Genomic DNA, 27,024 nt, shown 5'->3' with positions numbered 1-27,024 from the left:
GGTTTTATACCCATCAATACATCCAAAACCTACAAGGTGCATCTTTGGCACCAAACATATTTCATGAATTCATGTTAATATGTACATAACATAAACACCCAAGGTTTCATAAAGTAGAATATTCCACATGCCGCAAGGACAGATAATTCAAATACAAACTTTAACAGTGCATGCAATTAATTACTTGAACAACCATGTGGAAAGTCTAAGTTTATAGATTAGCCCATATAGTTGTTAAGTGCATCAATGTTAAGCTGTATCAGAAATATAACTATGCTTTCATCCAAATATCCTATTTTGTGATGTAGTTCTTTGACATTGTTTATCATGCATAGTTACCATTATCAACTAGGAGCCTTTGCTGAAATGTTGATACATAAATACATAATCATCTCCACCTTCAGTTTCCAAAGTCAGAATTTTTTTTGAAGAATTGTCTGCATGGACCTTAGTACTCAAGAAAGTAAGATAAACATGAATTTTGGATTTAAGAAACATTGCTCAAAAATATATTCGAAAAAATAATAATATGGAATTTAGAATATAAAATTTATATGTGGTCAAGGTTGGTATCCGAACATCAGAATACGTCTAGCAGGGAGGACAGGAAGGTTTTCTTTTGATAATAGGGAAAGAAGTCTATTATACAGGCTCCACAATTGGAATATAATGTCAATTTTTGTGACTGTCCATCTCAAGGAGAGTATTTCTTCAATGAATAAATTATCAATAGAAGCAACACACATGGTTCCTATGGGCCAAGCCTTCTATCATGGCTAAATCGCTTTATGCTAGAGGTATGGTAGACATAAGTACTAGAATATAGCTGAAACAGACTTTTCTTGGAACAAAGCTATCCATCTCTTCACTAGTCTCTTCATGTGAAGATGCTTCACACAAATGTATACACTAGAGGGAATTTAAGTACTAGTTTGGTTAATGGGTTATGAAACCACAAACATTGAAAATATTAATAAAAGAGAACACTGTGACTGATATAGAGCCTCTTTAACAGATGATGCTACTGCTTTTTCTGTCACAGGAAACTATGGAATGTAAAACTTGAAATGTTATAAGAAAAATCATATGAATCTTGCTGTGCAACTCAGAGTGTATCTGAAGATGACCATACATCAAATGTTGAACTTGAAAATTTTTAGGAACATCTCATGCTCTTAATTATAGAATGGATCATGAGGTGTAGCAGGAGGTCTCTACTAGGGCACAACATCAGCAGATTAAGGGAATTATCTAATCTAAACTTGCAATTTAGTGAAGTATGGGCATGCCTATCTCTCATATTCAAATTGTTGACAAAAATATTATCACCACCATCTTAGGAAGTTGAGTAACAGTGATTGACCTTAGCTTCCTGTTCCTTATGCATTTCATAGGCGTTCTATATGCAGGATTGTCACATGAGTGCTCTTGATCACTCCAATATATACTTCAAGCCAATAATGGTGATAAGAATGCTTTCCTTGATGTTTGGTTCCTTCTTTCTCATAAACTGCATTCTGTGGCTCTGTTTAACACCAATGGAATTCCTACTAATTGCAAAAGTGCATGAGCAATAGCATTCACCTTCATTTACATGTGTATTTTGATTTGTTACATCTACTTTAATATCATTCCCAATTATTTCTGATTCCTATAATGTTATCCCAAACTGGTTCAATGAATGATGTCACAGAACAAGCAATTTCCTCTACTGGAGGTGATGCACAACAATTTTCAGCATATAATGGTCCAGCAGAAAAAGAAAAACAAATAGAGGAAAACCCTTGTAGCGATGACTCAAAGATGAATGTGGTTTCTGAGCGAAGTCAAAATGGAAGTGGCACCAACATTGTCGAGCCACCTTCTTCCATGACCCTGGTGGAGCCCAGCAGAGACCACACTGAAAAGATCCACCCTTCTGACACCACACCAACACAAACTGGCCAAAATCCAACCTTTTCTGTTTCTGAAGCTGCATGGATTCCTTCTTTATCTCCAATGGAGGATGATTCACAAGGAAGCAAGGAAAATGAAGTTATCATTATTCAAGCAGTGAACTTGGAGAAAACTCGTACCCCTTTAAAAAGCCTTCTTGTGGAAAGTTTGGAGAAAGAGACAGACGTTAAAGGCCATAGAGGAGCATCTACCTATGTTCTTAAATCAAGGAACGATATCATTCAACCCAAGTCAAGGCCAGAAACAAAAGTTGCTGAATTTCCATCATACAAAGTTCCATCCCTAATCCAAGGAAATCCTGCAGCAATTAATGCTGCTAAGATACGAATCACTTCTCCTGCATGGATCCTCGCCAATAGGAGAGAGAAGCGGAAGAACAGAGGAATTTATTCTTGGATTGCATGTGTATGTTGCTCATCTATGAATTAGTGTAAAAAATTTCTCCTCTTTATGCGTAGCCTAGCTAAAGAAAGCAGAGGGATCCATCTCTCTCTCTATTGCATGTATTGTTTTTTAAGACAGTTTTTGATGATTTGGCAAATTTTGGTGATTCTGTAGAAGACGGTGATGCAATTAATAAGTTCCAGAGAAACTGTATATTTTACCTGCTAAGACTAGTGATTTTAAACCGTGGAGTGTTTTCTGTGATCTTTGTTAGACAGAATAGGGGAAAAGTGAAACTTGACTTCTATTTATATAGTTCTTTCACCTTTTTTTAGGCAGGTGGCAAGGAGTGGCCGGGTGGCTTTGAGGTAAGCCCGATGGGGACATAATTCAATCACCCTGCAAATGGCTTCAACTACTTTGAATGCTGCATATGAAAACTCAAGAAATTGAGGCCAAGAAATAATCCTTCTAATAAACCTACATATATGTATGATATATAAACACCCTTTAAGAGACATGAACTACTTAAAGCCACGTCTGAAAGTTCAAGAAATTGAGATTGAAGGTTGAAAAAATATCTTTCTAATTGAACGATACATTTTTTTTCATATGCTACAAAATGTGGTAGAAAAGTAATTCAATTCTTAGTTCTACTTTGAGTAGAAATCCATTTGAACCATCACCATTCAAATTTGATGTTCCAGATGGTGAGTAGCAGCTGGAAGTTATATATGGTACAGCTTGTGCTTGCTTTTTGTTCAACGGCTTATCCTTTTCTAGGATATAGGTTGGGTATACCCATCACCAGAGGAAAAAAGGGACCAAGACGTAGATCCAATCGGATTTGATTTTGAGATCCTAAACTGAATCCAAATCTTATTAGTAATCAGTTTCAGTTTTCTCAGCCAAAGTGAGAACGGATTCCAAATCACACAGCATTGGATGTCGGCGATCCATTGATGTTGGTGAAGCTCGCAAACAAATCGGTTTCCCTAAAATCAACAAGCAATGACCATTATAGAATAACAGTAATCTAAACTGCAAATACAGCAGCATTTACAAGACGAGGGTCTGTCATATCTATCTCATATGGATTATACCAACGCAAAATTCAGGGTAAACGGGGTTGAAAATTATTTTATTTTTTCAAAACCCATCACCAGTGTCCTCTAGGAAAAAAAGGGACTAACCTAGAGCATCCTAGATAAAATTATTTGGGATTATGTTTATAACAATGAAAAGCGTATGCTCTCAGTAATTTAGGTGATTAAACTATAGCAAAAGGAAATTGTTATTATGGCATTGTTTTTAATTCTTAACCATTGATACAAAGCCATGTTAATGGTAACTTATCTAATTGATCATGAAAGCCATACGATCAGATTGATTCTTCTGCATGGCAGTTTCACAAAAAGGTGCTGTTAGCAATGTATCATTGCAGCCCACTCCAAGCCTATTGCTATTGCTGTTTACGTAAATTTCGTGAAGCACACATCTTCATGGTATTATCAGTGGGAAAGCCAGTTCCAGAAAGTAAACTAAGGTGTTCTTTATGAATAGATATACTTTAGGTGATTTTTGTCCCTTTTCTAATAAAGATGACAGTCAGAGAAATGTTTATCGTCAGTTTAATTCATGCTGACCTTTTGTGGAAGATTTTATCTTAAACTTGAGAGCAGTCTGTAGGTGCATGTGTGCATGCACGTGCAGACAAATCTTTTCAAATTCTTCCTTTTATATTTCGTGTCCAAACGATAATTTGATTCTTAAATTTTCAGTTCTGAAGGAACTAATAAAATGAAAGATTTTCCAATAAAAGCTACCTGTAAATTTGCTTTCATTTTCTGGCTTTGGTTACAGATTGGGCATGTCTTCATAACCTATTGCATGTATTATTCACATGAGGATCTTTATGAGATCCCAACACTTCTACTAATTATTCAATCATGAAGAAGTTTCTCGAAGAAACCCTTCAATTTCCTCTATCAATCTTTTATGCTGCCTGTGACTACCCTTAAAAGTGCTATTTGAAGCTAACATCAAGTCCTGGAGTATTCCAACTACCTTGTATGCATCTTTGAAGACATCGACCACCTGCTCAAATTTCTCTTCAATGCAACTGCTTTTGTTCATCTCCAAGTAGACATGCTTTCTGCATGCCTGCAAAAACCAGAAGGGAAGATCAGTATAGGAAGCTCAAACAGGTATAGCTCACTCATGACCTTCATCTTATTAGAGAGGAAAGATTTTTGAAGCCAGAAACAAGTTATTAATATACTCTTAAGACGTTCAGCCCTCTTGCTTTTGAATGTCAAGAACTTCCATCTTCCTCTAGTACGTGGAAATAAGAAATCTCAAAGGTCTGCTTTTTCACAAATTTAAAAAACATTCTTGTTTTCTTCTTTGTTGTCCTGAACCTTTTCATAATAAAAGGAATTCTACTTTGCAGGCTAGAAAAGGGGCTAATCATTGTACGATAGCAAATAAAGCAGGTGAATATTGCATAAATGGAATGCAATAGGTAATAAATGAATCCATCAGTTCATCATAAGCATGCTGTCATAAAATGCAACAGGGGACAGGTTGATATGGTGGAGAAATTCTTGCCTGAAACACATGGTGTAGACTGGTGATATGCTCTGCATTCAAATACTCTGACCGTGCTAGTTCTCGAAACAACTGCACAATCTCTGCACTAATATTACTGGAGGAGAGGTTGTTGATTATAATTGAAATGCAAGCATGATCAAATACTGACTGCATCCACCTAGGCACTGGTGCCAATTTCAGTAAAGCAATGGCTATATAAACAGCAGGTTTGTGCTGATTGGTGAATGTTTTTGATGCCAATCTAGGGGCTGCTAGTAATAATGCCAGCTCCTCCGTGATCATCCTGCACCATTTGTCCTTATCAATTGCTTTTTTCTCCTGCCAACATAACTTTTCCCACTCCAGGATTATAGAAAGACATAGGCTGCAGTTCATTGCTACTCTTACATCACTATAAAATACCAACCCTTGCAGCAGAGCTACCATAGATTGCAAGTATTCAACTGAGCATTTCATTTCATCAGTTTTGCTTCTATTCTCCTTTGAAATCCTAGTAAGTAATTCCATAAGGCACTGAGAAGCCACAAGCTTGATTGAAGAAGAACCAAAATATATCAACCTGCACAGATCTTGACAATTTATACATGGCATTCTGGTAGTGCTGGTTGTCTGGAGGTACTCTTGCCAGCTCCAACTATCCTGTACAATCAGATGCAGGCTGAAAAAAAAAAGAGGGTTAGTATTTAGTGTAAATGGTGATAATATACTACTACATGCAACTGGATTCAAAGCTTCAGTTTTAGCAACTGGCCTTCTTAAGGAGAAGTAACACATGAAAATCACAAGGAGCATGGTTTTTCCAGTGTTAGTCTCTTCATTATGATCCACTAAATCTGGACCTCTCAAACAAGTGGTCTGTATAATTGCATTTATCGAAGAAACCAGGGATGGATTGAAAATAATTGCTTTTGAAGCCTCAGTTAGAGACTGGTATTTTGAATGGTGCAGTATCAAAGTCAGGATGCTAATAATCAGATGCCCTTCATGGTTGCATGAATCAACAGATAATGAAGGGATCAGAAAGTTCAGCAACTGCAAATAAAGCCGAACCACGTCAGTTCTAAGGAAAAAAAATTGTGTTAAACAAAAAAGACAATTTGAAGAAAGACAATTCAGACATAACTAGGATCACCTTGAAAGTCACTGGAAGCCAGGTTATATGATCTAAAACTGACCTGGAATCTACTGACCGCAAAATGTTGAAAAGCAGAAGTGAACAACTTAATAAGATCCTTGGTGAAAACTCAGGTGTATGATATATACTATGGATTGAGTCGCTAATTCCATTTAAAAGAAATTGATTTGAAGCTAAGGGAGACATGTTGATAATTGCTGTCATGACATCAATTACTGCAGTGATATCATCCTCTTGGTTTAATTCTACTAGCCTCTTGAGTAGAAACACAAGCAACTTTGCACAAGAATTATCTCCTGATGCTACCAGGTCTGCAAGAGTGACGATCTCTATCATCTCATTTATACCTCCAGGATCCACGGCATGGGATTTGCTATACCACCTACATAAATTCAGTATCTGCTGTGACAAGGAAGCAATAAGACCAGCTTGCTGGAACAACCATATCATAGCTGTTTTATGGACTCTCAAAGAAAACAAATCCCAGTCTGTTCCATCCATTAGTTGGAACAGGATCTTTTCAGCTTCAAGGCAATAGGGAGCTTGATAATCCGTTTCAATACCTCTGAAGAGACCATATAAAAGTACCAACAGTGTGAGTGTTGAAGAATCAACTAACTCACTCGAGAGATTGGAACTATTAACCAGAAGGTACTGCTCTAAAGAAGCCAAAATCTGATTCTCATCTGCAAGTCTGTTGACCAGAAACTTAATAACAGTCAAGAAATACAGGATATGAACACAACCAAGAGAGATGATAGTTAAAAAAAATTAAGTATAATTAAATGGGCAAGAGAACACTTGATTACCTCTCATTGTATAACGAGCTCATATATAGCATCAAAAGGATTGCGGATTGGCAGCAAATCAAGTTGGAGTCATTTGAGTTCTTCTGCCCAAGAAGAAATAACAAGTCCAAGGGATCTGATGGGAGATTGAAGCAAGCTTCAGTGATGGATCTCCCATGCTCATGTCCTAAAATCCTTTCAGCAACCAACCCAACTACCAAATACATGCGCCCTTTCATCTGTACAGATGGATAAAGGCCCAAGCATCCAAATGCCAAATGAAACAAAGATGAAGACGCCAATGAATTCGCAAACTTTATACTTTGGTCATCAGGTGGTTGAAGCACAAAATGAAATATCTCTAATATACTCATCACCACCTCTTCCTCTTCGCCTTCATCTATGAACCTTCCTAGACTAGGTAATATGTGTTTTTCACATACTTCTAGAAGACCTTGTCTCATTTCCACGATGTCTGGTTCTGTGGTGTAATTTTCTTGGCAGTAAGAATATGATTCTTTGAAAAAGTGAAGAGAATATAAGAGTTGGTCATCACCCCTAGTGGGCAGATTAAGTGAAGGTAGAATTGCATGCCTCAATGCGTCCAGTGCCAATGCTGGTAGGGTTGGGATTCCACGAGAAGAGGGTGTTTGAAGAAGAAGTGCAAAACTAGAGCAGGACATGGAAAAGGTTTCTGGTAACATGCCAATTTGTCCAGCACTGTGCCTTTTGAACATCCCTGTCAAGATCATAGCCAGTTCTTCTACTTGAGATCTTGATACAACGCCAGGACAGTTGGAGATAGCCACCACCACCTGAAATTCAAAACCTGTAATATAAGGCACCAAATTCGAAGTGAACTGCCTCACGTAAGGCAGGGTGGTTGTCGGGCCCCACCTGGGTTTTCCCTCGCTTCGGCGAGGTTCCTCGTCATCAAAAAGAAAAGTTTGAAATGCCTAGTCTAGTGAAGCTGGAACTTGGCCTTTTCAGTCACTGTACAGATCCAAAATGTACTCACCAGTACAATTTAGTGACTTCACTTTTTAGAATTGTTTATCTTGGAACCTGATGGAGTCTAAAGACTGAACTTCTTGAAGCCTGAGTAGAAGTCTGTAAGCAGCTGCCACTTTTCCAAACACATAAACTCCCTCAAACAAACAGTTTCCAAACAAAAATTCCATGATAATTCGGCCTCTGCCTTTTTTCTGTCAACTTCTCTCGTGGCTTCCCACGGTTGTAATCATGGTAATAGATATCAGCTATATTTTGAGAAAGTTACAATTTTATTGTGTTATCTCCAAAACTCAATATAATTCCTAAAAATCATTACATTTTCAAAATAAATCACATATTTCGAAAATATCATGATGTTGCATTATGAGCATGATATAAACATTTTTATATATTTGTTTATATTTTTATTGTTTTATTCCAACCTTATATGTTTTCTTATGTTTTAAAATTTGAAATTTTCGATATTTTCCCCAATAGTCACCCTAGAACAACAGTATTCTTTTTAAATATCTTGAGATTATCCCTTGCCCAGAAAATCTCAAAACCGATTGTGACTTGTAATTCAAATTGACATATATAGAGTTGGTTATTTGAATTCTTAAAACAGATGGGTCCCCTGTACAATTTCTTCAATTGTAAATTCCCTGTTCACATCGTAAGTAATTTACATTACCAAAGGCACCCGTAGCGTAGTGGCTAAAGAAAGAGAGAGCTCCGTGGGCGAGAGAAAAAAATTAGAACACAACAATTTATGTGGTTCACGGGAAAGAGAGAAAAGAGCTATGAACAACCCTATATAAACATGTAGCATTACAAAGAAACAATAAAAATGAAAGGAAAGTACATCTTGACAATAAAAAAACTAAAGAATAAGGGAAAAAAAAGATTTTGTGGGTATTTTCATCTTCACAAAATCGGTTTGAAAACCACTTTGCTATTCTCGATAATGTTTCCAGCATTAATGTATTGCAGAGCATCTTACCATTGTTTTTGGGCAAATTGTTCCTTTTACAAAGAGTCAAGATCTTTTCGGGCATCTGAATGGATCAATTCCAGTCCCACCGCAGTTTGTTTCTCAAGAAACAAAGGATGATAAAGTAGATGCTTCAATTCAATATGTTCTAAATCCTGATTTTACAGCATGGATGAAGTGAGATCAGGCCTTGGTTGCCTACATTACTTCCACGCTATTGCAGAAAGTATTGATATCCATACCAGAAGATTGTACAGCTGGACAACTATGGAATAATCTTGCACAAACATATTCTCAAATTTCAGAGGCCAGAATCTTATTTTTAAAAAGGGAGTTTCAGACTCTTAAAAAAGGCTCAATGTCAGTCATGGAGTTTTTAAACAAGGTGAAGTCTGTTACATATCAACTTGCTATTATTGGGAGTGCAATTACTGATAAAAAAAAGGTACAACAAACTATTAATGGATTGGGCCCAGAATATCATGTTCTCTCTACATCGTTATCGGTTCTGCCAGTGCTACTTAGTTTTGAAGATCTTCAAGCTAAACTTCTTCAGTATGAGATGAGTATAAAGAACATAACAGAAAGTGGTGTGTATTCAGATACACATAGTGTCTTGGCTTCAGAGATATCTCAAGGTTCTAGACGTGGAGGTAGCAATTTTCAAGGTGGTAGAAGACGTGGTCGTTTTGGACAGGGGGGAGGTCATGGCATTCTTCCTACTCCAAGTTCACCAGGATTCTTTAATGCATCAAATAAAAAAAGGGTGCCTACGTGTTTTCTGTGTAATAAGAAAGGACATGAGAAAGTTGATTGTTGGTTTAATCCTCAAAACAAAAGAAAGAGTAATAAAGAAGAAAACAAAAAGGAATTTGAGTGTCAGAAATCCACTGGAGATATGCAACAACTTTTGTGAGTTTTAAGCAAAATGAGCAAGGAGAATGGTAGATGGATTTTAGAGCGGCTACTCATGTTACAGGTAATGCTGATAAGTTCTCGAATTTGTCTCCTTATTTCGGAAAAGGAAGCATAGTCACTGGAGATGACACACATCATCACATTTCTCATATTGGAAGTACACAAATCCCTTTGTCTTCTACTTCTCTTAGTTTGTCCAATGTCCTTCTTGCTCCTAATATTAAAAAGAATATTATTTTTGTATCCAAACTTATTGATGATACAAATTCTTCTGTCGAATTCACTCCCTCTTCTATGTATGTTAAGGACCTTCAAACGAATGAGATGTTCGTTGAAGGGCAACAACGAGAAAACATGTACATCTTCAAGGAGGATCCCATATCTCATTCATCTTCTACCTTGAAGTCACCTTTTTTGGAATTGACATCTCGGTGCCTTAAATCTTGTCATACATATGTCTATAGTTTTTCTTAATGTAATAGGTCAGATTTGTAGCACAATCGCTTAGGTCATTGTAGTTGTGGTTTTATTAAGAAACTTGTGTCAAAAAATTTGATTCCAGAGTCTTGTCTGCACCCTGTTTTGGATGCTAAAAAGTGTTCAAGTTGTCAGTTGTGTAAGAGTCATATTCTTCCCTTTAATCTTGTTAATGAAAGAGCTTCAAAGGCCTTTGAAATTGTGTATTCTGATGTATGGGGACCAACTCCTGTTTGTTCTTTATCTGAAAGTCAATATTATGTTTTATTCATAGATAATTATTCTCGTTTCACCTGGATTTTCTTCATGAAACACAAGTATGAAGTTTTTAGATTATTCCAGGACTTTTGTGCACTAGTTAAAAACCATTTTTCCTTTAATATTATATATTTTCAATGTGATGGTGGAGGTGAATATTCTTCAAATGACTTCATTAATTTTTTTTGAAATAATGGGATTTGTAGACGAGTGTCTTGTCCGCATTCTCCACAACAAAATAGAGTGACTGAACGAAAACATCATCATATTGTTGAGAGTGCTATGAGCATGCTTCATGATAGTAATGTTTCTATAAATCTTTGGACCAAAGCTTTTCACACTGCAGTTCATGTCATTAACTTTCTGCCCATGGGAATTCTTGAGAATAAGTCTCCATATTTTTCTCTTTTTGGAAAACATCCTGATTATAATGACTTGCGCAATTTTGGTTGTGTTTGCTATGTTTATATTAACAAGTCTTTGAGAAATAAATTTTAGCATAAAGTTGTGAAGTGCAAGTTTGTTGGATATGCGGATGATTATAAAAGATATAGATGTTATGATCCTGTAACTAAGCGTATCAAGATTTTTAAAAATGTTGTTTTTGATGAACAAAATTTTGAGAACACATCATTGTCTTAAGAGCAGGACTCACCTCAAAATGTTGAAATTTATGATACCTGGATGTGTGCTAAATTGTTTGCTGGAGAAAAGGGTTCTTGTCAGCCTTCTTGTGAAGAATTGAGCTCAAATGATCAGAATCTCGAATCTCCAAATACTTCTGAAAATGAAAGACCTAGAGAAATTCAGAGATTCTCTGGCCAAGTTTATGTTTGAAGAGAAAGAGACCATGTCACCAACTCTGTCGCACAGAGTATAATTGAGCCTCCATTAAGAAGATCGAAAAGAATACGACATCCTACTCAAAGATGGGTTAGTTATGATAATTTTTTCATGGATTTTCAGTTGTTCATGTCACAAGTAGAGAAGCATGATGAACCTGCCATCTTCTATCAAGCAATTAAATCACATAAATGGATAGAGGCTTTGAACGAAGAAATGAAAGCTTTACATAAATGCCAAACCTAAGAAATTGTTCTTAGACCTGAGAAGAAAAATGTTGTTAGATGTAAATGGGTTTATAAGATTAAGTATAAACCTGATGGATGTATTGAGATATATAAAGCAAGACTTGTGACACGAGGTTTTACTCAAGAATATGGGCAAGATTATGATGAAACTTTTGTTAAAATATATGTAATCATATATACATATATATATGTATATATATACATATATATATTTATCTCATCATACCCGATAAAGGGTATTTTTGTAATTCTGCCCATTAGGGGCATTTTAGTCTTTTTTACATGTATTTTATTTTACATTTTCTTTTTCCTTTTTATTTTTTATTTATTGTAAAATGTATTTAATGCATTGCATTGGGGGTCCCAACCAAAGGAGTCGTTGGACCCCCAACGGTCACAAATGTGACCGTTGGGGGCCCAACGAGTCCCCTTTTGGGCCTCCCAATGTTCTCTCTCTCTCTCTCTCTTTCTCTCACTCCTTTGTATATAAATAGAGGGGTATTTCCCCATGTAAGAAATGACCTTTTAGGCCCTTATTCAATAAAGCATATGCAACTTATGCCTCTTCGTAAGCTTATTGTGGTGTCCCTTAGTGGACCATTTTGTTATTCCCCAGTGTGGGATTGTGTTTGTCCAATGTTGGACCTTATGAATGCATTATGCATTCTTGTAATTCATTTCCGCATACTTTCTAACATGGTATTAGAGCACGATTATAATCAAGCTAGTCCTTTGGTGCATCGGGAAGCATGATGTTCAAAAAATTGAAAAAGTGGTGAAGTTTTTGTTACCTCTTTTCTTTCTTTACGTTTTGATGAAGCGTTTGTTATCTCTTATCTCTCTTCCTTCTACTTAGGATTACTTGGCATGTATTCTTACACTTTTCAAGTATTTAGCCCATGCATTACACATGAGAAAAACACTTGTTTTTTTTTCTACCATTGAATATATATATATATATATATATATATATATATATATATATATATATATATAGTATGTTTTGAAAGGAAATGTATGAAAATGTATGGTTTTTTCTAAAATAGTATTTTAACCATCATTGAACTTATTTAAGGAAACTAGATATATGTAGTATGTTTTGAATCTTGAAGCCTTTTTTTGAAAATAACTCTAATATATATATATATATATACATATGTATATATATATAACCATGAATTATTTATTCTAGATGTTTCGTCAATCATTGTCTTATCTTAATGATTTGATAATGATGTCTTATTTTATAAAATATAAACTTGTTTTTCACACACACACACACACACACATATATATATATATATATATGATAATTGTCAAAATACAATTTGTATTTCATCCTTGATAGACTTGCATATTCATGTTTGAAATTCTCGATTCGTTACATGCTTAAAAATGTAAAATTTTATATAATCATTTGCATATATGCTTAAACTTGATTGAAAGCATGCTTATTTTATGAGACATATGGCTTTAATTATTGCATGAGTGCTTTTTCTATGAGAATGTATGCACTTAGTCTCTCATATTGTTTCTTTTATCTATGCATATGCCTTGGTTCCTTGTTAAAACTCTCTTGTGTCATCTTTTGAAAATATGTATTTTTGTATTACAATTGATAGCATTAAGATGTTCTCAATGTTTGAGAATGGTTCTAGATTTTTCATCTTTAGATTGTCGTGAATACATTTTGATAACTGTTTTGTAATGCTTTTTAAGCATTCTTTTACATAAATAAAATTGTTTATTCATGTGTGTTGTTCCTCTTTTACCCTTTTTATGGGTTTTGCTTAAAGTGTCTTTTAGACACCTCCTTTTGAGTGTTCGAAGAACATTTGTGGAAGACCACCTTGCTTTATTACATGATAACTCAATGTTTTCTAAAATATGATTGCATTATGATAAATGATTTCATAACCTTCTTTTGGCTTCATCCCTTAGTGGGTGTGTGTACTCGCACTTTATGTGCATGTTTATTGGTTCATTATTTAACCTATTGCATTCAAAATCATCCTCTTGTGTGGACTCTATCCCACTTTAATAAGATATTTTCTCTATTTTATGTATGCCTTTTTGAGCATGTTGTATTATGAGAGCTTTCGTGAGCTTCCTCTTCTTACATGATATAGAAATTTCATATGCATTATTTGTTTAATGTTTCATGATAAGTTTTTTTTTTGTATAAATTAAAGAATTGATCATGATTAAGCATAATTCATGTTTATGCAAAATTGTTGTTATAAGGCATATTGTTGTGATTTATTATATTGGACCTTTGATTCGATTTTTAATCGGTCCTCTTTGTAAAAACTTCTATTTGAAAAATGATTCCCTTAAGTGTTTATTGTCTTTTTATGGCATTTATATTTGTCTATCACATGTTGTTATTTAATGTATCATTTGTTTGACCTTATTATTGTTATATTAGAGATGTTTGTTGAGGTGAGTTATGTGCACCTCGTGTTATGTCATTTTAGATTGTCAACTTGTAGTTTGACTCTAAAATAACTTGTTATGTGATCTCTAATTATGAGTGTGTCACTTATTTATTTTGGCCATTGATTTTATTATGGATACTCTTAATTATGTATACATGTGATGGATGTCTAAAGTTTGAAACCATAAGTGTTTTAAGATATATTGAAATTGATAATTTGTTAAATGTTTGTCATTACAAGTCTTATTGCCTCAAAAGTCTTCTCCTTTTATAACTCTTATCTAAATGTCATCAAATGTAGACAAGATTTTTATTACACCTTTGTATGTTGGTAGCCCTTTGTTGGCCTCGTTCTCTTGGTCTAGTAGCTGAACACACTTGTCTTGAGTGTTATTATATGTAGACAAGGCACGTTGATTCACACCATGGTATGTGATTTTAGTCCATGTTGGCATTTGTATCTTTGTTCTAATCGCTGAGATGTATGCTCATGGTTGGCTTCTTTCACTCATTTCAAGTGTCATTTTATGTAGACAAGAGATGTATTTGTTTTAGCCCATGGTTGGCTTGATACTCTTGTTCTAATAGCTGAACATACTTGATTTTGAGTGTCTTTTTACGAAGACAAGAGATGCTTTTGGTCCATATTGGCGTGTATTCTCTTGTTCTTGTCGTTGATACACTCATTCCAAGTATTATTACATGTAGACAAGAGGTGTTTATACACACTTTTGTGTGTGTCTTTTGGCCTTTAATGACATTATGATTATGTTCTTGTTCTAGTACCTTATACACTTGATTTGTGGGTTTTGGAGGACTAATGAGGTAGTTGCTTGTAGTGGATGAACTATTTTGAAATTTGTGAAATTTCATTCATATTTTGTCTTTTAAAGATACAAGTGAATCGTATCATTAATACACATATTTTAAAATCAAATTAATTTTTTGGCATTTAATCTACATATTAAGTGCTTATGGTTTTGGTCACCTTTGTATTTGATATACAAAATGAGTTTTTATAATTGCAATCATTTGAGTGAGATGTTCCTAAATGTGTCAAAATCTCTACTAAAATAACACTCATTATCTTGACTCTTGTTTTTTAGATCATGTCCTTGTAAGTTCACATATGACATTTGTTTGGCATAAAATTTCTTCTCTCTAAGATGTGAGAGAAATCATTAACTCATCTTTTGTTGATAAAATGTCTCCTTATTGGTGATCTATGTGTGTTAAACATGCTTTCTTTCGTATGCTCTTATACACTTCCCTTGGGAACAATTTGTTCTTATGTGAACATTGTCTTTTTAGATATATTTCTAATACATGAAATTTTTTACTTTATCTTAATACAAATCTCATATTTTGTTTGTCTTTATGCACTTGTGAGTGTTCTCCGTGCACACACTCCTTACTTCCAAATATTGATAAAACCCTTTGTAAGAATGATTCTAGGAGCCTTAGTGCTCACCTATTCTGAGAAATTCAATCTTTTGCATTTGTGGGTGTCCCCTTTGTACCTTTGGGTACTTTTATTCAACTGTTCTTGGTGTGTCTTTGCACACGTATTCCTTTGTGGTGTTGGTGCTTGAAGTGCACATCTTTGAAGGCATTTTTACATGGTTCTTGGAGATATTTTTGGTCAAATGTTCTTAGCGTGGCCTTTGTGCACTTATCTTTCTTCAAGAACTTAGTGTGTTTTATCAATGTTTAAGGTTAATTCGTGTTTTGCATAAATACTCAATCAAAATGCATAAATTATCTTTTGAATCATTGTCCTTCTTAATCAATGTTATGATCTATTATCAATTTTTTGATATCTCTTATTTGATTAAGATACAAAGGTACTTTTTACTTGGAGTTCTTTTGGCTTGTTTCACAGGATCTTCAAAATGGGATGAATGAAGCATCTATGATACATCGTGAAAGGAGCTTGGGGATGATCATTAAAGACAGTTAAAGGCTGACAGATGCAAAGTTCTTTCATGTGTTATAATGTTGGTGACTTTCATTGAAGATTTTTTTGAAGACTGAAACCCTCCTTTTGTATCTTCAAACTTCTCGTTATCCCCACGCAAAGTTTGATGGAGGGTGTTAAAATATATGTAATCATATATACATATATATATATATATATACATATATGTATTTATCTCATCATACCCGATAAAGGATATTTTTGTAATTCTGCACATTAGAGGCATTTTAGTCTTTTTTACATCTTTTTACATGTATTTTATTTTACATTTTCTTTTTCCTTTTTATTTTTTATTTATTGTAAAATGCATTTAATGCATTGCATTGGGGGTCCCAACCAAAGGAGTCGTTGGACCCCCAACGGTCACATTTACGAGTCCCCTTTTGGGCCTCCCAATGTTCTCTCTCTCTCTCACTCTTTCTCTCACTCCTTTGTGTATAAATAGAGGGGTATTCCCCCATGTAAGAAATGGCCTTTTAGGCCCTCATTCAATAAAGCATATGCAACTTATGCCTCTTCGTAGGCTTATTGTGGTGTCCCTTAGTGGATCATTTTGTTATTCCCCATTGTGGGGTTGTGTTTGTCCAATGTTGGACCTTATGAATGCATTATGCATTCTTGTAATTCATTTTCGCATACTTTCTAACAACTTTCAGTCTTGTAGTTAAGATGGAAACAATACAGATTGTTATATCTTTGGCAGTTGAGCCAGTTAGATGTAAAAAATATTTTCTTACATGGAGATTTGAAGGAAGAAGTTTTTATGGAACAACCCCCTGGATATGCTGAAGGAGATCCCAAGAATTATGTCTGTAAACTGAAAAGAGATCTTTATGGGTTGAAGCAAGCCTCTCACTCTTGGTTTGAGAGTTTTTCTCTTAAAATTCAAAACTATGGTTTTCGCAGATGCTCTCTTGATCATTCACTCTTTATTTTCAAAGATAAGGATGTTTCTACCTTATTACTTATATATGTTGATGACATAATTCTTACGGGCAATTCAAAGAGTCATATATAGATAGTGAAGAAATTATTGATGTGAAATTTCAAGATGAAAGATCTTGGTGACTTAAGGTATTTTCTCAGAGTTGAAGTGGATAGAAGAGGTAATATTTTAACTCTTACTCAACATAAATATACTCGTGATCTTTTGAATAGGGCAGAAATGACAGATTGTAAACCCCTAAATACACTTAGTGTTTTGCATCAAAGACGGAGTTCTAATGATGGAGACTTATATAATGATCCGACCAAATATCAGAGCATTGTTGGAATGCTCCAGTATCTTACTTTTACCAGGCCAGACATTGTATATTCTGTTAATCAGGTATCTCAATTCATGCATGAACCAAGAACTGGTCATGTTGAAGCTGTGAAAATAATTTTAAGTTTTTTGAAAGGAACCATCGAAAATGGTCTTCTTTATCAAAGAAATTAGCTTGACAATAAGGGACATGAGATCATCACTTATACAGATGCGAATTGGGCAGGAGATCTAGATGAGAGATGATCAGTTTCTGGTTATTGTATATTCATTGGAAAAAACTTGGTGTCATGGAGTAGCAGAAAACAAAGATCCATTGATAGATCCAACACTGAAGATGAATATAGGTTCATGGCTGCTGGGATAGCTGAAGCTACATGGGTCAGACATCTTCTTGCAGATCTTGGGGAAGGAGTCTCCCAATCATTTCTGTTGTGTGATAATCAGAGTGCTATTAACATTGCTTATAATCCTATACAACATGGTCGCACAAAGCATATTGAGATAGATCAAAACTTCATCAGACAAAAGGTTGAAGATAAAGAGATTGAGCCTCGTCACATTCGTACATAAAGTCGAGTTGCCGACTTGTTCACTAAGGGCTTAGCTTAACAAAGCATCAATTTTGGATTTTAAAGAACAAGTTGTCCATGGTTCAAGACCATCCACAACTTGAGGGAGGGTAACAAAATATGTCTTTGACATCACCGGGTCTGAATCGGATCCAAACCCATACGTCTAATCATGTTATGTCTGTTTCTTTTATGTAATGGCATTCTTGTTATTTGTTTGTATTTAAACCTTTTGTAAATTGTGTTACATAATATAGCATTAGGGCATGCCTCCTTTATGCTGGCTGTCATTTCTCTCTCTTAGCATCTCCCTCTCTTTCTCCTTCTCTCCATTCACTACAGAAACGCAATTCTGGTGCTTCCATCAATCTGATATTTAGATTTCTTACAGAAATTCCATGAGTGGTGCCCCCCCCCCCCGCCCCTTTCCTTAAGTTTTATTATTTCTTTTTTGCCGAGCTGGAGTTCAGCACAGACCCCACCAATTATGTGATGTACCATTTAGGGTTCGAACTTGCAACGTCCCAACACGTGATGGTGTGCACTAACAACTCCTACCAAGCAAGAGTCAAACTTTTTTTTTCATGGGTAATTGGATCTATTCAACGAGCATCCAAGATCCATTCATGTTTTTAAATCCACATTAGAACTATTTGGGTCCATACAAAAATTCAATTTTTTTGGGACTTGAATTAGAAGATCCAAAATTTAAGATCCAATTAAGATATCATGGACCCAATACTAGTGATCCAAATAGGATATTAAGAATTCAGTATCAAAGACCCAAATAAAATGTCATTGATCCAATATCAAAGATCTAAATGAACTATCACAGTTCTAATATAAAAATCCAATTAAGATATCATAGATTCGATATCAAAGATCTAAATAAAATATCCGAGTATCCAAATAAGATATTAGTGATCTGATATAAAAGATTTAAATAAAACATCTAAGATCCAATATCAGAATCCAAATAAGACATCAAGGATCCGATATTGAAGATTCGAATAAAATATCTGAGATCCAAATAAGATATCCGTGATAAAAAAAATCAAATTCAAAAATAAAGATACCCATATAACATTTTGGCCATAAAAATTTAGGTTTATTCATGTAACAAAATTTACAAGCGTTATAGTTGCATGCTTAGTATGATATAAAGTGTGAATCCTAATGTCATTCTGAGATTGAGAGTGAGATCCGTTGTGATTATTTTACGATATCACTTGTGAGAAAACGAGTGAAACACGAGCTTGAGAGTAAGGTTCAATGTAATGAACTTAAAATGACTTAAGGTTATATTCACACAGTATTTGGGACTTTAGATAATAATAGATGGTTGAATCATTGTACTTAGGATGTAGCGTAAACCATGCTGAGATAGAGTTTTAGCCTAACCTCTCGGCTAGCTATCGGTGGGGTCCCCTTTGTTGTTTCATTACAGTGCCTGGTGATTCAGGGATTACTGAGAGTGTATGGTTCATAGTCTGACTAATATTGTATAATTGAAGTAGACAACTATTACTGGTATAGCTGACCTAGTGTTATAGTTTGGTGTGAGTGAGTGTTTGTTGGAGAGTGTTAAGGGGAAAAATTAAAACATACAAACTGTAACACCCGAAATTTTGTATCCCAAAAATCATGATTTTTTTTCCTTGAAATACTTTTAAAACTGCAGTGAAAAAGCAAACGAGACAAAAACATGGCACGTTACTTCTCAATTACACTCACATGAATATTAACTACAATTTCTAACCAAAATTTGCAAGAAAATAATTAAACAATACACATATTTTCAAAAATTACAGATTTTATTTTTGAGAAAATCGATAGCATGAAACATGTATTTTTCTAAGATAAAAATAAGAAAAATCATGCTAATCTTTATAATATATTCACATGATCATTAACTAATATTTTTAACTAAAATTTGAAGGAAACAATTAGGTATTGTACATATTTTTTCAAAAATTATAGAATTTCTTTCTGATAAAATCATTGGCATGAAACATAGTCATTTTTCATTTTTAATTCAATATTTTGGCTACTTTTGGGGGGGTGAACCGATTTCTTCGAGGGAAAATCAAAATAAACCCTTTATTCTTAAGTCCAAAATGATTTTCTTACATAAGTTCACATATTATTATTTTATCAAACGTTTAAATCAAGTCTTCATACCCGATTTTGGAGAAATCGATTTTTAGAGGGGGTTTTCTTTCGAAAATCCCTTTCTATCTCATATTTCGATAACCCTAAGCCAAATCCACGTGTGGGAAGCATGGTTTAGGTTCTGTCTTTTCAAAAAATCAAAGGAACATCTATCGTTGAGTTTCAATTTATATGTAGAGCATAGAACCATCTTCTTCTTTTGGCAAAATTGGCTCCTACACTTATGAAATTGGACTTCAAGCACAAACTGACCGCGCCAACGAACTTTTTTCGCTCCTCACACGCATGTGGGTGTCCTCTTTGTTGGGCAAAAAGAGGATGCACAAGAATTTCATAGGGAAGAAGAGAAGAGGAGAAGGGAATTAAGGAGCAAGGGGAGAAGAAGAGGCAAGAAGGGGGAAAAATCACAAAGGTGCAAATAGAGGGGGGGGGGTGAGCCCCTCCCATACTTTATAGAATTTTAGGGGTGGTTAAGGGTTGGATGAATCCTAGCCCTTGATATAAATCAAGGTATATTTATAAATCTCAAATTTTCTACCATTCCTTTTTTTTTTAATCTCTTATTTTTTTATGTCCATTTGAACTACTTTGGGTTTATAGTTTATTTCATACATAAGCTATAATATACATATTATATAACATACATAGGGCTATACACATGGGTTGGTCGACCTATGTGGTCCAAGCCCCTTTTTAAGTTGAAAATGTCAATTTGCATGCTTGGCAAACAAGTTGACTAGTCAATACTTTTTTTTCTTCTTTCCTTTCTTTCTTTTCTTTTTTCAATAGGTTTCTATTTTCTTATTTTTGTTTCAGCCATCCCCCCTCCTAGAATCATCTAGGAGGGGATTCCCCTCTCTAAGGAGTCTAAACTTGCTAAAAAGGCAAGTTTTGACTTTAAAAACTTTGCCTTGTTATTTGGCAAGTTTGATTTTAAAGCTTTAGTTTTATTTTTAGTATTTTTAAAATTTAAAATAGAGTACCACATAGGATGGGACAACTCACCTATGGACTCCTATACTCTCATTAAATTCAATTAAATTACAAGTTCTAGTCTACTAAATAAATTCCTAATTAATTCACTTGAAATTAAAATTTAATTCTTTTAAAAACTAAATATAAAATTGAGTGAAATGACACTATATGAAATCCAAATTAGGTTCAATGTAAGGTGTGTCCTCTTATTGAAATTTCAGATATATATTTATTTTAATTACTTATTATACATATTCTTTCTAAAGGTAATTCAAATTCTTCAAAAATAATTTTTGAAGAAAGAGAATTCACTAGGGTCGATGAGACCCCTGGGCATGTAGGTGTATTTTATATACTTAGATTTTTTTTTAAGTCTTACACACCCTATAGCACAATGCTTGACTCGAATTATCATTTTTAATTTATTATACAAAAAAAAAGAATTACAAAAATTCATCAAAAAATCCTAAGTATTACACAAACCTTGTGTGGTGTTTCAAAAATTAAACTCATACTAAGGGCTTAGAACCCACTACAGTTATAAGTTAAAGTTATTATTTGCTTATAAATATTTTTTATTGAGTTGTACGCTCACTTCCTGTATAATTACAACTGTAAGTTTCAGACATACTAGTGTAGGTAAGATGTGATCGGTTGCTCCAACTTTGCAGCAGAGTACTTGTTAGTTCTTTTTTTTTGTCATTGAACACTCATGTAGTTATGTTCTTATGTTATGTTATGAATGATGAACCTTGTGAAAGAAATTGAGTTATTAGAAAAAAAATAGCTATGTTTTCACGATGTAAACTCAGTATGTTTTCCCTTTAAGAAGTAATACCAAAAAAAAATTGGACTCTCCAGGTCCCAAATAGAAGTGTTAAACATTTATTAAACTTAGGTGCAATCACATTGCACAAATGCATTGTGCGACTTGATTGCAATCGCATTGCACAAATGCAATGTGGTGCTGCACCTGATTGCATTCGATCTGCATTGTAGATGAAGGGCAATCAGGTGCAATGGTATATTGCATTTGTGCGATGTGACTGCATCTGATCCAGCCTTGGTTGAGAGGACTTTCTGATTTGAGATAACGGCCAGACCTTTTAGGAGATTGTTTTAATGTAGACTCCATTTTCATTTTTTTTTCATCATATTAACCAACGGCTAAAAATTTATGAGACTTACCAGTTTCGTCGTTTGAGATTGAGCAGGATGGAGGGGCACTTCCGCGACGTAACGAAGTGATCGAACTAGTGTAGGGAATCCCATGACGAGTCTCTGCCTGAACACCTGCTCGGCCGTTGCCAAAAGACCAAGAACTCGAACACAAGATTGAAGAAGAGGGTCGTTATCTTCTGCTACCCATTTTCAGCTACAAGTCAATAACCAATGCCATACCCTAACTGTTCTTAACCAAACAGTAACCGGACTCAAGTGTCAAGACCACCAATCTCACCTGCCAATCTCAGTATCTCAAACACGTAGTCGGCGACGCCTTCTTCAACCAGGGCCCCAATCTGCTTGGAAAAATCAACATCTGATAACAAAGAATGGAATATCAGGTCTAGTGTGCCGATCTGAACTTGGGTATCGGAAGAAAGCAATGGGCCTTTGACAGCGTCCGCAAACAACGTGAGGAGTGAGCTTTCTGCTGCACATTCTGCAGTCTGCGTGAAGTTATCTGCCTTTTCGCTGCTGCCCATTTGATCTTTTGCAAACGAGTCCTCAAAATGTCCCTTGCGAGCCAGTACCGTAAGCAATGCTGCATAAACATCATTAAGGAATTGATGCTCCAAAACGGCAGAAGAAACTCATATGGGGAAGACACAGATGACATACAGACCTAAGCAATTGATTCTGACAACGTCATTCTGGGTTTTAAGGAGAGCTTCCAGAGCTAAATACAACAGCCTGGGGCAGAAGGGGAAGAAGAGTTCATCATCATTTGTATCTTGCAGAACCGAAAGCTTATAAAGAACAAACAGGATCTCTCCACGTATCTCTTCGCTGCAGCCACAGAAAGAAAAGAGAAGGTTACGCAGATATGCATCCATGAAACGTAACATATAATAACATGATACAATGGCCGTCCATCCTATTGAGAGTCCTTTTGTGGTGAGGCGTGGTTGTGTGTTCGGACTCGAACACATAAGTGTTCTACCTTTTAAGAGGGGCTTTTAAGACTGGTCCCCCCTCTTTAATTAGGGGGTCCCTAGTCGGGCAGAACACTTTATAAAGTGTTCTCCGAACACTGGATCTGCTTTGCCGTGTGATGGACACGCTGATAATTGTTTTTGTGCTGTTTTTGAGAAATGAGTTTTGTGAGTTGATTATGTAACATTAACAGGAGAGCTTGTTTGACATGGAGGAACCTTTGTTATAATAAAATTATTGAAATTCCTGATTTATCATTACAGATCTTGTTATTTGGTTGCTTATGGTTCTAGACTTATTTATCATTTATTGATATAGGTTTTATATTTCTGAGCCATTAGCATCCGTACATGGATTCAATCAATTGCAAATTGTAATATTTAAGGGAAAAAAAGAGAGAAATAGTGGCGGTTCAAATTGCCACTACAGCTCAACGTCAACGGCTTAGTGGCATGAATTTGCCCCTTTTGACGTTTAGCGGGAAATGCAAACGACACTATTAGCACGAAGGATGAATGATTTAGTAGCAATTGTCATTGCCACTACAGATCAAATCTCCACTATTGACTTTTAGCGGGAAATTCCAATGTTGCTACTGGCACAAAGGGACTGAGATAGCATAGAGATATAGTAGCAAATATACCATAGATCAGATGTTTAGCAAGGCTCGGAATTGCTAATATAGCTTCCGTTATGGCTTCCCAAGATTGCCCACTAAAAGTCAATAGTGACTACCTGTTGCAGTGTTTGTTCGGAGCTGTGTCTTGACCATGAGAACCTTAGCGGTGAGTCCGCCCGCCACTAAAAGTCCATGCTCTCATATCACATTGGGTAGACCTTCATCGTGTTTCCATGATTATGGAATTCTGGAAGAGCGGCATTTAAGCTAATAATTCACCCACCCGCTCAACACCTAATTACGGAGCACGCGTATCGATGAAATGAGCTCTATATTGAGGGTGGTAATCTACCATTGAGATGGGTGGTAAACGTGCAACATGGTTTGTATCTGTCTATAACCAAATTTGAAAGTACCAGATAGCGCCTTACCGTGCACAGAGTCAGACACGAGCTGGTTGTACCGCCACCAAAATCAAGCCTAATTGAAGCAAGGAACCTTGGCATATCTAACTTATTATAGACCGCCAAATAACCCGGATTCATATTAAATTTATAATGAGAAAACCATGCCAGTCCCAGGACTTCTCCTGCCACTAATAATTAATCATCAGATCAGACGGCAGTTTACCCAAGCCGTTGGATTTCTGACCCCTACTATCCTATTCACATCCGTTATCTTTCTGCCGCAACTTTACAGATAGCAGCAGAAGATAACGTGTTTCAATTTTAAACTTCAAAGATGACTCTGTAGTCATGCAGTCGTTTTCCTTCAGGAAGTGAATTCCAAGAGCACCATGATGTGTTAAAAAAAACAAGTTCCTGCAAGGGTATTCTTGTTTGTATCATTTTTCACTACAAGTGGCAGCATAAACCCAGAGTAGTGTCGCTGTCAGTGGATTACAGCAGGTCATATTGAATGCAATCAATCACCACCGCACATCTCACCCAGAAACGTGAGAGCAATATAGGTTTTAATAGCCAACATCCGATTAGTCAATATAGTATTTGGCGACATCCGATCCTGACCGTTTACATCCCTAATTCCTGCTTATCCCTTGGTTATAGTTTATTTTGGTGGGTAATTTACCTTGGTATCCGAAGGCCAGTAACAAGGTTCGATATGAGCGCCTCCTTGGCTTTGATGCTGGCAGATGGATTTTCCTCGGAGTGGCGATCCAGAAGCGTCCCAAAGCAATGGAGCTACGCATTCACGTAGAAAGATAAACTTATAAAAAAAATGAATTCATCAATTAACACGGACATGCGATTCTGAAATTCTAAAGAATAAAACTCGAAATACTGAGATAAAGGATTCGACTTTATATATCTCTCGAAAAGCCTTGTCATGGTGAGTGCTGGCAACTGCTTCACTGAAAGATAATTTGGAAAAAGTTAAAAAGAAAAATAACTTCAAAATCTACATTATGAGTAAAAGGTTCGTCCCGGAATTCATTAGAATGATTTCAAATTTGAAATATAACAAGGAAAACGTTTGTAAAGAAACTAAGAAAGCGACCAATTCAAATATTATGTTATAGTAATTGATTAAAATAAAATGACGAATGAAAATAGATGAGGTGAAATTTTTTAGAAATCATTAGATCCATTTGGAACCGACGGAAAAAAACAAAAGAAGTAATCATCGATGCTAACTCAAACTGAAGAATATTTCCTTAACATTGTGTAATCGGTGAATACTGAATCTGCTCAACGATCCCACAACCTTTACCCCAAAAAGCTGGAAAATCAACAAATTAATATACAATTCAAATGTCATTAAAGAAGACAAGAGGTGCAAAATCGACCAGTGTGAGAACGAACGAAAGTCGGAAGATGATGCAAATTTTTTCGAAGAACAATTGTGTTTCGTCTCAAACTTAAAGAAAGAACATTGAAATCGTCGAAAACAATCACAAGACCGCGCGTTTTCAAGAGAATCGGATCTGCTGCTTATCGAAAAAGGGAGAATCGGGTCTGCTCCAAAGCCAGCAAGAGATAAATTACAGGAAAATAACCAAAAAATTATGCAAAATTATATGGAATCTTCAATAGAAAACATAATCCTAATTGAAAGATGAAACGAGACCCTTTCTTAATAAGAAAAGGCGAAAATATAATTCTGTTGAGCACAAAACCGGTAATTCGACTATTTCCTAACAGTCATCATCAGAAAATCAAGAGGAAAGAACAAGAAAAAAACATCTCTTCTGCTAAACAAATGATCGATCATAATTTAAAAAAAATCCAACAAAAAAACGGATGCAAGAAGAAGATCATGCGTACCGTGAATACATGGCAACGGCCCCACGCCAACGCGCTGGAGCTCAACCGATCGGCGATCCTCGAGATGAAATCACGAGCGATGGCTCCGTCGGCAGCGGAGAGATCGGAGACCAGATCGATCGTCTGCCGGCCGATCTCCTCGTCGGATCGGGAGGAGAGGGAGTCGACGAGCGGGGCTATGAGGAAGTGCGCGTGGAACTGGCGGAGCTCGCGGAGGAAGAGCGGGTCGCCGAAGGCGAGGGCGATCTGGGAGATGGCGTAGGAGACGTGGATGGAGGGGGAGTTGGGGCAGGAGATGAGGTTGCAGAAGCAAACCAGGCAGATGCTCCCTCCTTCCGACGTCCGTACGGCCAAGGAGGAGCGATGGCCTCTGCCGCAGCCGCTCCCTGCGTCCGCCATGAAACTCGGAAACCGCTGGCGGGTATCGTATGGGCGGGAAATTGGGCTTTAAAATAAAAGACAGAATTTCTCACAAGCAGCTCCCTTATAAAATATTTACGAAAAGTGTCTAAGTTTGTTGTAATTACATTTAAGTCCCTTCTTTCGTTTCGGAAAATACGCTTCGTCCTAAAATCAATCAAAGCCACAAAGATCGGCCATTCTTCAAAAATCTCCTGATTTAATCGTGATGTTTGTAAAATGCGATGTATTCCCAAGAAAAAATGTGATATTTTAAAAATATCACCTATTTTAAAAATATCGTGTTTTTATTGCATTATTATCATGTTATCAATGTGATATTTATGTTCTTTATTCTAATAGTTTTGCATTTTTATTATTTTCTTATATTTGATATTCTAATATACATTTTTAAATTTTACGTATAGTGATATTTTCCCAATATTTTTTGAGAAAAACATATTTTTTAATTTATCCCAAGATTTTTCTTTGTTGAGAAAATTCCTAACGAGATCTACGACCATGAAATCAATAAGGTGACCTTAATTTGTTCAGATCA

At 35.6% G+C, this 27,024-nt stretch overlaps 1 protein-coding gene across 1 annotated transcript; it reads right to left on the bottom strand.

Annotated features, from left to right (window-relative positions):
- Positions 1-3,271: 3,271 nt before the first annotated feature.
- On the bottom strand, positions 3,272-26,465 carry PRD1 (putative recombination initiation defect 1). The gene is made up of 12 exons (XM_090013403.1): positions 26,067-26,465; positions 24,871-24,983; positions 22,852-23,015; positions 22,465-22,770; positions 22,194-22,363; positions 6,898-7,691; positions 6,273-6,782; positions 6,129-6,135; positions 5,737-5,985; positions 4,951-5,592; positions 4,382-4,503; positions 3,272-3,335 (listed from the first exon to the last, which is right to left on the bottom strand). Exons 1-12 carry the CDS (start codon positions 26,463-26,465, stop codon positions 3,272-3,274), a joined length of 3,540 nt encoding a protein of 1,179 aa, XP_089869529.1.
- Positions 26,466-27,024: the final 559 nt, after the last annotated feature.

The sequence above is a fragment of the Nuphar pumila genome, chromosome 7 (assembly GCF_984573655.1).
Source record: "Nuphar pumila chromosome 7, dmNupPumi1.hap1.1, whole genome shotgun sequence".
NCBI lineage: Eukaryota > Viridiplantae > Streptophyta > Magnoliopsida > Nymphaeales > Nymphaeaceae > Nuphar > Nuphar pumila.
This window is presented reverse-complemented; position numbering and strand designations above follow the sequence as displayed.